Source organism: Siphateles boraxobius, unplaced genomic scaffold, assembly GCF_051911475.1.
Source record: "Siphateles boraxobius isolate OS27281-9 unplaced genomic scaffold, OSU_SipBor_1 12, whole genome shotgun sequence".
In the NCBI taxonomy this organism is placed as follows: Eukaryota; Metazoa; Chordata; class Actinopteri; order Cypriniformes; family Leuciscidae; genus Siphateles; species Siphateles boraxobius.
In genome coordinates, this window is record NW_027508722.1 from 12,581,020 (window position 1) to 12,595,050 (window position 14,031).

Sequence of the window (14,031 nt, forward strand, 5' to 3'; positions counted from 1 at the left end):
TTTCACAGTGTGGAACCAATAAATCATCCTTAAAACTTTTCCAGTGGTTTCCCTCGTCACTTCTGGCCTCCGGTGCAATCTTAACAGAAAGGTTTGGAAAAACCTTTGTTACTTAACCACTCCATGAGCAACTGCGTCTCTGTCTTAGCTCGTACTTTGCCAAGCAATTTTGGAACTTGTTTTTGGTGTTTGTTCCCAACTCATGTTCTGCTAAATAAATGCATGTAAGGGTAATGGAAAAAGCTAGAGAATATACACAAAAGTATCTTGATACGGACTGTGCTAAAACATTGTTTTGTGGATACACACATTACCATTCTTACAGACATGTTTTTTTCTTTGAAGTACCATGTAAATAACATGATGAATGAATATGGTAATCATTCAATACTGTGGTATATAGAAGTACACTGTATAGTTGCTGTACCGTAGTACTACCACAATACTTTTTTTGTAAGGGAATAATGAACCTGCTCTTTACAAGCTGGAGGAACCAACATTTACCCCCTGTCTCACAGCACAGCTATACATTCAGACTGCTCTTTTGGCAGATGATACCCATCCTGCTTACACACAACATTCAAACCTGCCTCAAAATGTTTATCTTCTCAGTCACCAATATTTTTCCACTCAGGTCTGAAGAGAGGTATTGTCTGAAGACAATGTGCATAAGTGTCTTAAAGCTCTTGTGTTCTTCTTACGTGATTATGCAGCCGCTGATGAAAGTGTGTGTGTGTGTGTGTGTGTGTGGGGCACGTGTTTGTGGCTTGTGGATTGATTGGGTTCATCTCCACATCCTCTCATCTTGTCCTCTTAACAGAATGGCGGGTCGTGCACTTGAGTGAGCGAGTGAAGGAACATTGGAGTCTCCCTTAAGACCCCATCTGAGAATCTGTTATACTAATATGCTAATAGGCATGTTAATTCAGTTGGTAATTACAAGGACTTGGGTGTACTGTTCCATGTCAGCCTTTGAAGTGGGGAAGCTAGGAAACTGCTTGAATCTTAAATGCTCAACAGAGCTTGTTTAGGTTCGGAGGAGGGAGTTAAAGAGAAAATGTTTGTTTTTTGTGATGTTTTCATATCAGTGTTAAAAATCTCTTTGTCAGAAGGCTCATCCTAAGTTCAGGGTTGGTAGTGACTAGATCATTTTACGGTGTGTTCACACCAGGGTTTAAAACCAGGGAAAAAAATCAATCGGTTCACTCAAAGCAAAATCAATATTTTAATGTTTCTGGTCTGCGTTCATTCTGTAACATTACAGTTCCGAATCAGTTTTCTAATCAGTTTGATTAGAGTTTTCTAATCAGTTTGATTAGAAAAAATACCGGTTAATAACGTTATTTGTATTTCTTTTTTTGCCGATACTTTATACCACAACTTGAATAGAAATAAATTACTATGCTAAATAGCTTTGTACTAAAGTTTGACTCATACCTCGAGTGGATCCTCAAACTGTCAGCAAAGCCTCATTCAGTAGCTCCACCTGCCTCAATCGTGAATGAAGTCCTGCACACATTTTGGACACCGTCTCTGCTTGTTTGCAGCTCTAGGGTAAATAAAGAACTGGTTCTTTGAATAAGCACAGCATTTTCTTTATTCAAATAACACAGGAGCTGAGAAGAGTTTCAGCCTGGTATTTGCCCTCTAATCGTCATTACAGACTGTGCATAACACTTCATCTTTTATACACAAGATTTTAGCCGAATGTATTAAACGACAGAAAAAAACTAAGCACCCACATAGCTACAATAAGCTTTGTAACCTGTAAGTTGATAAAAACGTGATGCTGAACTTGCTGCCTCAGATGTGACCGTTAAAGACTTACAAAGCACAAATCTCCGACATTCACTGGCGGGAAAAACTTCATCCATTTGAGCTTGATTTTGGGAACATTTTAATTATATAACTACACACGCAAGTGCCAGGATACTAACTTTGTCAACCTGGTTTTTTAATTATTTAAAAAAAAGAAATCATGAGTAGTAGCGGTTCTACACTAACTTGCAATTTTCGCTGGTTTCAAAACACACTACACTGGATATAACCTGCCAATCATTTTCATAATACTTTAACGCAATTAACGGTTGTTCAGATTTCCTCGGAAAAACCCCTGAGATCCTCAGCAAATGCCAGCGACTTACCTATGATGACTTGACAGCTGAGCGCAGGCATTTCACTCACGGTGGACGCATCAACGTCACATTTGCATAGGCCATACTATTAGAATTCATTATTGGTTGACTGCCAAATTAAAATATTTAACAGAACAATAAAATAACATTATTAACCGGTTAATGGTCATTTTAAATAAGTGTTTCTGTTCAGAACGCTAGATTTAGCTTTTGTTTGTTCCTGTTAAAATTTTCGTTTGTTTATGGTTTTTGCTAGGAGCCCTGGTTTACACTGACTGCACGTGTGTGTTGTTGCAGAGTTCAGTGGATGTTTTCAACTGATTTTCTATAAGAGTTGAGCGGCAAGCTTGCGATGTTCACCTATGTACATTTGTGTCGTTTGTAAGGTAGTTGGAGAAGGTAGGTTGTTCCAAGCATATTGGAAAAGTTGCCACAGTTGTTCTATGGATTGTTTCTGTCTCTTCTTGCAATCCCACACTGACTTAGTGATGTCAGAATCAGAGCACCATGGAGGCTTCACCATCTGTTGTAGGACTTCACATGCATACAAAGATCTCAATGGATTGTTACTCTTCTTGCTAAGGGAATGTGTGGAAATCTATAATTGATGTGTCCTACTGCTACACTAAAGAGAGAAATAAGGTTTTATTTGTTTGCAGTTGATGCTTTACTTAACCCTAAAAGAAGAGTGCAAGAATGGAAAATGATCAGCAAAAAATAATTTCATGTCACTTTTTTATATCATCTGGACTGAAGTAAAACGTATCCAAAGTAATTGTTTAATATATTTGATATATTTTAGATTTTATGAGTAGTATCTCCCAGGATACGTTGCCCTAATAGCCAAAGTGATCAATATTTCTATAATTTATTTGATGCAAAAATATATTTAGTATGCAAAATATGCTGCATGTATGACATGTCTAAGTGTCCTAAAATTGAGGCATGTACATTTCTAGTATTTTTACACTGCTGAACTGTCTTGTCTTCAGCCTCAGGGGTGGGCAATTCCAGTCTTTGAGCTCCACTGTCCTGCAGGGTTTAGCTCCATCCCTAATCAATCTGCTAAAAAAAAAAACTTAATTTGTGGAAAAATGTTGATTAGCACACAAAAAAATCCCTCAATTAAAAATAAAATCAAGGTTATGGTGAGGCACATATCATAGAAGTTACTGGGCCAAATTTGTGGAGGGTATAAAAGCTGAGATGTAAAGCTTGTGATTTTATAAAGTATTAAAGTACTTATATTAGCTCTTTTGTTAAAACTTGTGTTGTTTGAGCTCTAAAGCTGTTTAAATCATCACAGAAAAGGTTAGTAACGTGACTTTTCCTCACTAAAATTGTGTTAATTCATGTCTTGTGGCTATACTTTTGAGTGTTTCAACATTTACAGATTAACCCCATTCACTACATTTTCATTGTAATCCAGTGGGGGTTTTTTGTGTGTGTTTTATATGGAAAAGTGGACAAGTGGAAATTAATTATTGTGGTAATTAACATTTCTACCTCTAACGCTGTCTTTTGAGCTTAACTTATATTCCTTTAAATTGGCAATTGTCGTTAAATTAATGATTTTCTTTATTTCACGCTGCAAATTGCTGTCAGTTTGAATGCTACAGTACTTTAGACCAGACTGACTGTCTGCAACTGATGACAGTCATAAAAAGCCGAAGTGATTCAAGCTATCAGCTCTCACGCATTCATGTAACATTTCTTTCTCGTTTAATTTTTCCTCTGCCCTTGTCTCGATTACTCTTTCACTCACTGTATTTTGTCAGCTTCCATTGTTCATGTCACACTGCAACCTTTTACATCTGATATGCAAGATTCTGTGTCCAACTCTGAGGATTGTAGGCCAACAGCATCTTGCACTGAGTCAGACTGCTTCAGGTGTGTTAGGCACAGTGAATTACACAGAGGGGCTGTGAGTCTATCAGCTGCTGAGAGACCATTTCAGCCGCTATTTAAAGCAGTTTCTTCTTGGTGACTGTTCCAAAACATTCTCCTCATCTGCTATCTGGTGGACATTTGAGGGCGTTCCAGGGAGAGCTTGCTTGTGAGTCATATGGCTTCTCTCGGATTATTTCCTGGCAAAAGGAAGGAGATATTCTCAGAACAAAGCTTCTTTTCCAGCTGGTCTATACTATGTTTTTTTTTTTTTTTTTTTTTTTTTTAAGATGTATAATTCGTAATTAAACAGTAGAGCATTGAAGATAATGGTGTAAAACGTGGCTCAGAGGAGGAAAAAACATCTGTGGTCTAAAGAAGGAATGTTAAGAATCAAAAAGAAAAGTCATAATATTGTACCTAAAAGGTTTGAAAATAATTTTAAAACGACATTCGATTATGAGCTTAATTCAAAGCTTTTACACACTGTGGAAACATTTGACAAGCCAATGTTCCGGGGCCAAATTCACAAAATAATCTTAATGAAAGAAGAAATTTTGTAAGATAAAGATGCTATACAAATTATACAGTATTTTCTTCACAAATATTTTCTGGAAAACATCTTCATTTTTAAAAAAAAAAGTAAATGGTAGGCATTCGCTGATCAACTCAGTTAAAAAAAAGAATAACCTCAATGGCTGTGTTTTTTGCACCGCCAGAACAAAAATCAAGTAATAATCACAATCACTATTTTCGCCACAACAGGCTTGACAGGAGTTCATGTGCTGTGTATTTTAAGTAGTTTATGTTGTTATTGTCTTGTGTTATCTGGTGTCAAACATCATATGAAAACATGTGGCTATCTCCATGGTCATGAGGTACCAAAGATAATTAGTTTTAAGATGATGTTTAAAGTGTGTAATATAACTGTTTGTAAATGTAAAACGTCTGCAAAGTTTCACAATAAATTTGTCTCCCAAATGAAAAAACTGATTCTGAGGTGCTGAAATGAGTCATTCGTAATTCCAGTCTCACTTCCTGCCCAAATCTACATATTGTAACAAATTTGCATAATGGCAGCCTATGGTCTTCATTGGCTGCTCGCAAACAATGTCTCCTTTGACTAGTGTTGTCACGATACCAAAATTATTGTTCCGATACCGAAACCAAGTCAAGAATTGCGATTTGGATACTTTTTCGATACTTTTCCTGAAAAGGAAAAGTATTTCTTACAAGGCGTTTCACAAATACACCTCCTTTGCGTAGGTCCGTGCTCTTTAAATGCTGTAATTACCTTATATAAATAAGTCACTGACAAACATGCACAGCATGCTCTGATTATAATCGTATAGCCTATGGATCATTTTAGCTGATGTTTTGCTTTATTTTAGCAGCTTGCAAATTATTAACGTTATCTACGAACGTTGGGGGGAAAGTTGTACACCTAATACAAAAATAAATAAAACATCTCCAGTTAACTAGCAGAGCATTCATTTAGTTCGCTATTAAATAAGAGATATATGGCTAAAATCTGTTGTTTTTTTAAATCAAGCTGAGCACTCTTTTTCGCTGCTATCAGTTGCATGGATACAGTGTCTTTTGCGGCTCGCGCGCCGTCTTCACTCGGACGCGCGCTTCTACCTATCGCCGTTGCGGAGACTCTCTATTCGTTGCGGAGACTCTCTAGTCTGCACAGTTTGACCAGCGGGCAGCGGCCGCACACCAGGCCGCCGGATGGGGTGTTGCTAAGAACTTGCAATGTATTCTATCAGACCGGCCCTCGCGGCCTCTAAACACTACCGGCCCACCGGGAAAAGTCCCGACTCTCCCGATTGTCACTCCGCTACTGACCGGCGGCCACAGTATCACTTGTGCTAGCACATGCAGTCATCTCGCTGTAGTGTTTGTCTCATGACAGCTGCAGCTTCTTTGCTGCGTGCGTGAGGAGAAAAAACACAGACGTCCATAGGGAGGCACTGGAAGCGTGTGTTGCACACACCAACATGAAATACGTCTCTTACAAATCTGGAACGCGGTCATTCAATAGAAGTATCGATACTAATAAATTTAGGAAATCGTGACGTTTTTAATTTCCGAGAATCGCGATACTTTTGAAGTATCGGTGCACCGTGCAACACTACCTTTGACCCTCAAACACTGTAGTTGTAGCTGAGGCCTGGAAGAGTTTGGTTTGTGTAGTCAATATGTCGAGAAGTTTTCTGCTCTGCAAAAGCAAATCCACTTTGCATGCACTTCAAAAGATGAGGACTCGCACTAGAATTGATACGGTAAAACCGGCGCCATCGTTACTGTTCGAATCACTGTGTATCAAGCGCTTAGGAAGCCTCTGGAACTGAAATCCAGACATGGTAATGGGGTTTCGTTTCGTTTAGTCTGTAAGCAGTAGACCAATCACAACAGACTGAACCATCTGACCAATCAGAGCAGAGGAAGCTCTCAGAAAGGAGGTGTTTAGAGAGACTAAATCCTTTATCGAACCAATTCAGACACTGTGACAAAAGATCTGATGCTGCAATCATAAATATTATGAGAAAGTAAAACTTTAAAATAGCATAATAGGGGCAGTTTAAGAGCAAATAAAACTTACGCGACGCATAAAAAAAAGTGTTGAACTGCTTCCTGTCTACTTGTGAAATTGTTGGCCAGAATAAGCTACAATGAACACTGGACATTACAATCATCTGGTTGAATGAATGATCTTTTTATAAAATAGTTTAAAAAAATCTATTTACTCATTAAATACACCTCTGCCAGCCCCATGGAAGAGCTGCATCTGTCAGTTAGCAACAGTTGGAGTTGTTAACCAAATGTGATTATTTAGCATAAATGGTATTTGTCCATTCTAAATGGGTGAATAGGAGGTGCCTTGTGTATTGGGGAGCAAGGAAATCCAGGATATAAAGACACAATGACATGTTCAGCTGGGTACATAACCCTGTTGCCTAGTAACGGGTGCATATTGAGGTGGGCAGGCGGGCTGGGGTGATGACATCAGAGATAAAGAGCACTGGCGTGCGAGACATCAGACTCTTCCTAAACGTAATAAAGCTTCCACCACCCTTCTTATCACGGACCCCTCTTCATACTCAGGGGTGTTACCCTATTCCTTCATCAAGGCCTCTTCGAAAACAAAAACAAAAAAAGGCATATTTATCCCTTAGTGTCACAAGAGTGGTTTCAGAAAGTATTAGTTCTTCAGAGACAGCTTTTGTGCACAAGCTGTCACCCTGTTGTGTTTTGCCCCGGTTGTTTTGGAAGTAAAGGGAGCATCTTTTGAACGAGCCATCACAATCTGTGGGCTCCTTGCTTAGATGTGACTCAGCATGAAAGAGTGTGTGAAACATAAACACCTCAGACAAACTTCTGAAGTGCCAGTTGATCCCAGTCTGTTGGGGAACTTCAGCGGAGAGTCCGAACATGATAGACTCAGTTTCACATCAGCTCTCTGTACTTCTAGGTGAATCTGTATAGTCTCTTCCCAGCAGCTTTTGTGGCCGGCTTACATATTCCAAAACTAACTTTTTGCCAATGGTGGTTAAAGTGATTGATATTTTTCCTTTATCTTTTTCATTTTAGTTGGTACATATTTACAGTAGGTTTTTTTTGTGTGTGTGGTCCTGGTAAACCCACCAAATGTTCCCACAAATATAGTAGTACCAGTAAATTCAGACCTTGTTTGTAAAATAAATGTTGGTCCCCATGAGAAAAACAGATTATAAACATGTATTTTGTAAGAATTTTCTGTAATGAGTAAGGTTAGAGTTTACAGTAAGGTATAGAATTTACTGTCTGTACTGTATAAAAATAATTAGGTCTATGGAAAGTCCCCATAAAACATGGAAAACCCAACGTGTGTGTGTGTCTGAGTGAGCGAGCGAGCGAGCCCTGCGATAGACTGGCCGTGCTTTCAGGGTGTTTCCCAGCCTGTGGTCTGAGACGCTGGGACATGCTCCAGCCCCCAGTGACAATAGTAAAGGACCTGACAATCATTCTGACTTTGCACATATGTGTTTCTTATAACAAAAGATGGCAGCTAGATTTGTAGTAGTATGTGAGTTATGAAGGAAAAGGTTAAAAAACGGCCTTACTTATATCTCATCCAAATGGTGCTCACTGCAGAGCCAAATGACGTCCATCTCCACCTCTCTGGACGTGATGGGTGGAGATTGACCTAGTTCAGCTCATGGGTGGAGTTATGATTACCGACAGGGTCATTTGTTACGGTAGGATGAGGGTGTGGTTTGACCGTCTAGCTGGACAACAAGCTCCACCCATTTCTCTGCAGTGAGCAGCATCTCTACGTCTTCCAGATTCACTGAGAGCTCTTACAGAGATGAAGTGTGTCCGTGTCCTGTGCTGTTCATCAGAGAGGGCTTTCACTGACCCTCATTCACTCAGATGAAGCATCTCATCTGTGAGACGCCACAGAGATGACATGCTGAAGAGCGAGTCTAATTCTAAAAACAGACATGTCAAATCAGCGACAAACCACTCGAGTGTCGTACGGGTTACCACTCATGCTATTTTCACTCTGTTATGATAGAACGGAGCTTGCGGGGAGCACGTTAACTGACTAAATAGTTTTCATGCTGCTTCTGGTTGACACCATATGAGAGTGTGCCACCTGTGAGCCTGTTTTCTAAGGTACATTTAATCTTCTTCCTGTACAGATGAGTGCAGTTGGCAGCTCCTGTTGGGGTTCTTCAGAAGGGCAGATCCTGGTTCACGTGCTGCAGAAACTGGCGCTGTCTACTGAGTGAGTAACCCGACACCAGCTCCCTGTCAGCCCCTCATCCAGCAGCACACGGGCCCCCGGTCGAGTCTCTTATGTGACCCTCATCTTTGATCCATTCATGTCGAGGCCGAGGCGTAGGCCTCTGATGAGAGCTTCCCTGAGCTCAGATTGATACAGGACTATTGTGACCCCCCTCCTCTTCCTCCTGATGAAATGAGAAGGCATCCCTTTGAAGCTGGCCAGCCGAGCTTGGGAGGCAAAGCTTCAGCAATATTGGGTTCTTGGCAAAGCAGAGGCAAAACATTTTAAAACAATACGTTACTGAATGACGACATCACCAAAATGATTATAGTTGAATTTAACTTTAAAATATTGTAGGTATGATTCATGGTTAGTTCAATCGACAGCACTTGCATCATGATGGTTACTGCAAAGATCATTTCCTTTAAAGAAAGTAAAAATCTGGGTTACAGTAAAGCCCAAAGTATACATTGGCTTTGATGCAGGGCTTGACGCTTACTTTTCTTTCCAAGGAGCAGTTGTTCTCATAAGTATTATTAATAATACTCCTAAGTAATAATAATGTAATTATGTGTAGGCCTACTTTTTATATATATATATATATATATATATTAGTGCTGTCAAAATATTTAACGCAATTAACTCGGCATCCAGGGTTTTTTTCTGTCATTCTTTGACTAGCGTTACATCATATGATCTCTCTCTTATTCATGAAATTGCTTTTAAATCATTAAAGCGTGACAAGACAAATGAGAACGTGCTGTCTGTGAATGCCCTGTCTATATGACAAACACGACGCACAGAAAGACGTGCGCCAGTATCGTGTGCACAGACAGCGTGCCAGAATTGGGTTCTTTCACGCTTGAACTGACAATAACACAAAATTATGCCAAAATGCCCTTTTTGTCGAGTACGCTCATAAGAGCAGTCTTAGTTAAATAACATCTTAAATGAATTTAAAGAGTTGTGAGAAAATGAGATGCGCATCAGATCCGCATCATGTGCGGCAGCTGCAGATCTTAAAGTGACAGCAGCCTAATAAACCAGTTACTGTGATGTCTGTCATTAACGTTAATCAAAGAACAAAGGTAACCGAGAAAATTGTAGCTTTAGAAAATTGTAGCTGTAGAAAATTGTAAGGATTAATCTAAATCTAATTTATGCAGTTAAGACTGTAAATGGTTTGATAACTTTATTCAATTTCTTTTTATTTCCTACCTGTTAGACCGGCATGGCACAGGTAAATATGACATTAATTATGGGTGATATGGGTAAAGATTGTTTTAAGTTCACTTAAATTAAAAGTTTTTATTTTTTTAAGTGTAATAAATGTTGAAATTGATTAGCTTTTGATTGAGCTTATTGATTGTATGTTTGTATGTGTATATATGCATGTATGTGTGTATATATGCATGTATGTGTGTATATATGTATGTAGGCATGTATGTATGTATGTATGTATCTAGGCATGTATGCATGTATGTATGTATGATGCATGCATGCATGTTTGCAGAGTAAGTATGGAAGTAAAATAATGTCAAATGTTTTTGAAATATAAAGCCTGTTGAATTGCACTACTTGACAAAAAATAGGCATTGCATTAACCATGCTTGCATTTTAATGCATTGCATTTTTAATGGGCTGAAATTCAACATGGTTGAATATTTAAGCTGTGAATATTTCAATTAAAAACATTTCAAACACATTTTCATTATTAAAAATTTAAAAAATCCATATTCACCCTTCATATTTCATTTCCAAAATATTCAAACAGTTTAAAAATACAACCCATAATATTCAACAGGCAATTTTCGGGCCGTTTTATTTCGCTTTGCAAATTCGCTTCCACAAATTCAGTGGTTCAAATTCGACAGTAAATTCAACATTGATGTCCAGGAACTGCAGGAAAAGCAGTAGATTACCGAGCATACTCTCCATCTGCTGTTAGTCGAACTGACCATCAGATGGTGCAAAAGCGCTTGTTGTTGACGAAGACATTCATTCATAAAATGGAAATGATTATCTGTGACAGTATATGCGGAAAAGATGATAAACACACAAAAGCTGTGTTTATGTTTCATTCAATAACTTCATTGTTACTTTCCCTGTGTATTCTACATGTCATCAGCTTTCTCTACCATGAACAGGATTATAATCGGTTTCCCTCAATACCTCATACTCAAGGATTCCCTTTCCGTTGGGACAAAACGCTTAACACATACAGTGATATGAAAGACCAAACTTGCACCTTATTGGGGATGTAGGCTGTAGGCTACTATATAGGCTACAGGCAAGAAGATGGACCCAGATTGTAAACTTTACGAGCAAAGTTTCATGCTGAGCGTTTCGTGATATACTGGCATCAAATCAACACTTGATCAATTAATACTAACTTTTTCTATTCTATTCTATTCCCCCTCTCTCTCTCTCTCTCTCTATATATATATATATATATATATATATATATATATAAATATATATATATTGTTAGTTTAACTGTAAATCGCTTTGGATAAAAGCGTCTGCTAAATGACTAAATGTAAAATTGGCTTGACATTGGACATTCGCACATTTAGGGACCGTCTCTAAAGTTGCATACAACATTGGCATGCACGTTTCTAACTTCAACAGCAAACTTACATTTATTTGAATAAATATCAAAAATACAAAGGGTGCACATTATGCCTGACACTACATGATTTCCATTACACGAGAGTAGATGTTAAAACTTCATGCTGATTTGTACTCGGCTTTCGCCAAGATAAGCACCAACTAAGACGTAGCTTTACAGTAACCTATGCTTCTCCATCCATTTACGCTTCTTTCCATCTGGTGACGTGAATCTCCTTCTGTCTGGTGTTAATAGTGTATTTGCGCGTCAGCACACACAACGGCTGCAACCACAGTGCGGTCCCCCCATAACAACCCTCTGGATTGAGCGGAGTAGGGAACATCTCTAGGGTCTTCAAGTGGGCACCTTCCGTCCTCAGTGTTTCGTCGACTAGCCCACGACACCTCAAGAGGGCTCGACAGTGACTCTGGCGTCCCAGAGTCACCCCCCTCCACCCCCCACTCAACTCAGCCCAGCTCACTGACCTCTACTTCCCTCTTGCTGCTGAGACCTAACCACAATCTCACAATCTCTCCGCAACCCAACCATATGCGCCAACCCGTTTGACTAAGGCTGTCGAGCCCCACTGGTGCGTTAATATGCAGTTTCAGTGGCAACGGTTCCGTATGGCATACCACCTACCGCAAATCACAATATCTGCCCAACCACCCGTCATTCACGCAATATACACAGGAACGTAATGACTGTAAATACTATACAACCTCTACAAATAAACCAACAGTGCTGCTGAGACCTAACCACAATCTCACAATCTCTCCGCAACCCAACCATACGTGCCAACCCGTTTGACTAAGGCTGTCGAGCCCCACTGGTGCGTTAATATGCAGTTTCAGTGGCAACGGTTCCGTATGGCATACCACCTACCGCAAAACACAATATCTGCCCAACTTCCCGTCATTCACGCAATATACACAGGAACGTAATGACTGTAAATAAACCAACACCCTTCAAATTTTCAAGAATTCTACGAAACCGTAGCATGGCGGCCTGTACTCAGCCAGCTAGAATCTTTCCGTCTCAACCACAGCCAGTTGCTGCTCCTTTCTGCATGAACACTTTACAGTTGGTATGTGCGAATGTCCAACATCAAGCCATCTTTATGCCAGTCTATCACTGGGAAACGCTCAGCTGTGCGCGTTATTCTGAGTCCTTCTGCTTGCCTGTGAGTTTGGACTTTTACATCACTAGTCCATTAAGCTACGTTAAGCGTTGTACAGGTCCAGCAGGGGAATCCTGAAGTATTGAGGGATACCCTAATTGCCTGCATGCAGCACATCGCCACATTATAAAGTTAAGGCAACTAAACAACCAAGAGAAATATATGTCAACCTCAAAAATGTAACATTGGATCTGTATATCCGCATCGGGGAATAACATTATGATCTCGTTCACGGTAGAGAAATATGCATGTAGGCTACACAGGAAAAGTAACCGTGAAGGCACCGAATTTAACAAAAACAGCCGTCATAATAATCACAAATAAACTTACATTGCTGTAAATGAGTTTTATGAATGAATGACTTACTCTAATTTTGCTGGTCTTCGTCAACAACAAGTGCTTGCACCCCCTGCTGGTGAGGTCGACTAACAGCAGAAGGAGAGTATGCTCGGCAATCTTCTGCTTTTCCTGCAGTTCCTGGACGTCAATGTTGAATTTACTGTCGAATTTGAACCACTGAATTTGTAGAAGCGAATTTGCAAAGCGAAATAAAATGGACCGAAAATTGCCTGCTGAATATTATGGGTTGTATTTTTAAACAGTTAGAATATTTTGGAAGTGAAATATGAAGGGTGAATATGGATTATTGAATTTTTAATAATGAAAATGTGTTTGAAATGTTTTTAATTGAAATATTCACAGCTTAAATATTCAACCATGTTGAATTTCAGCCCATAAAAATGCAAACCCTAAAAATACAATGAATTAAAATGCAAGCATGGTTAATGCAATGCCTATTTTTTTTCCAAGTAGTGCAATTCAACAGGCTTTTTATTTCAAAAACATTTGACATTATTTTACTTCCATAAGTAAGCATGCATGTATGTATGTATGTATGTATGTATGTATGATGCATGCATGTATGTTTGCAGGGTATGCATGCATGTATGTAGGCATGTATGTATGCATGCATGTATCTATGTAGGCATGTATGCATGTATGTATGCATGCATGTATGTATGTATGTATTTATGTAGGCATGTATGTATGTAGGTATGTAGGCATGTACATATGTAGGCATGTGTGTATGTATGATGCATGTATGTAGGCATGTATGTATGAAGGTATGTATGTATGATGCATGCATGCATGTAGGCATGTATGTAGGTATGCATGTATGTATGTAGGTATGCAGGCATGTATGTATGTAGGCATGTATGCATGTATGTAGGCATGTATGTATGAAGGTATGTATGTATGTATGTATGTATGTATGTATGTATGTATGTATGATGCATGTAGGCATGTATTTATGCATACATGTATGTATGTATGTAGGCATGTACGTATGTAGGTATGCAGGCATGTAAGTATGTAGGCATGTATGCATGTATGTAGGCATGTATGTATGAAGGTATGTTTGTATGTATGTATGTATGTA

At 39.1% G+C, this 14,031-nt stretch overlaps 1 protein-coding gene across 6 annotated transcripts in view; it reads left to right on the forward strand.

Annotated features, from left to right (window-relative positions):
- The window catches only part of ulk4 (unc-51 like kinase 4), a 231,409-nt gene that overhangs the window by 214,146 nt on the left and 3,232 nt on the right, over positions 1-14,031 (forward strand). For all 6 annotated transcript variants that reach the window (XM_077207698.1, XM_077207725.1, XM_077207715.1 and 3 more), the window contains one exon: positions 8,714-8,799. In XM_077207698.1, the coding sequence (XP_077063813.1) occupies positions 8,714-8,799 (86 nt within the window). The remainder of the gene's footprint in view (positions 1-8,713; positions 8,800-14,031) is intronic.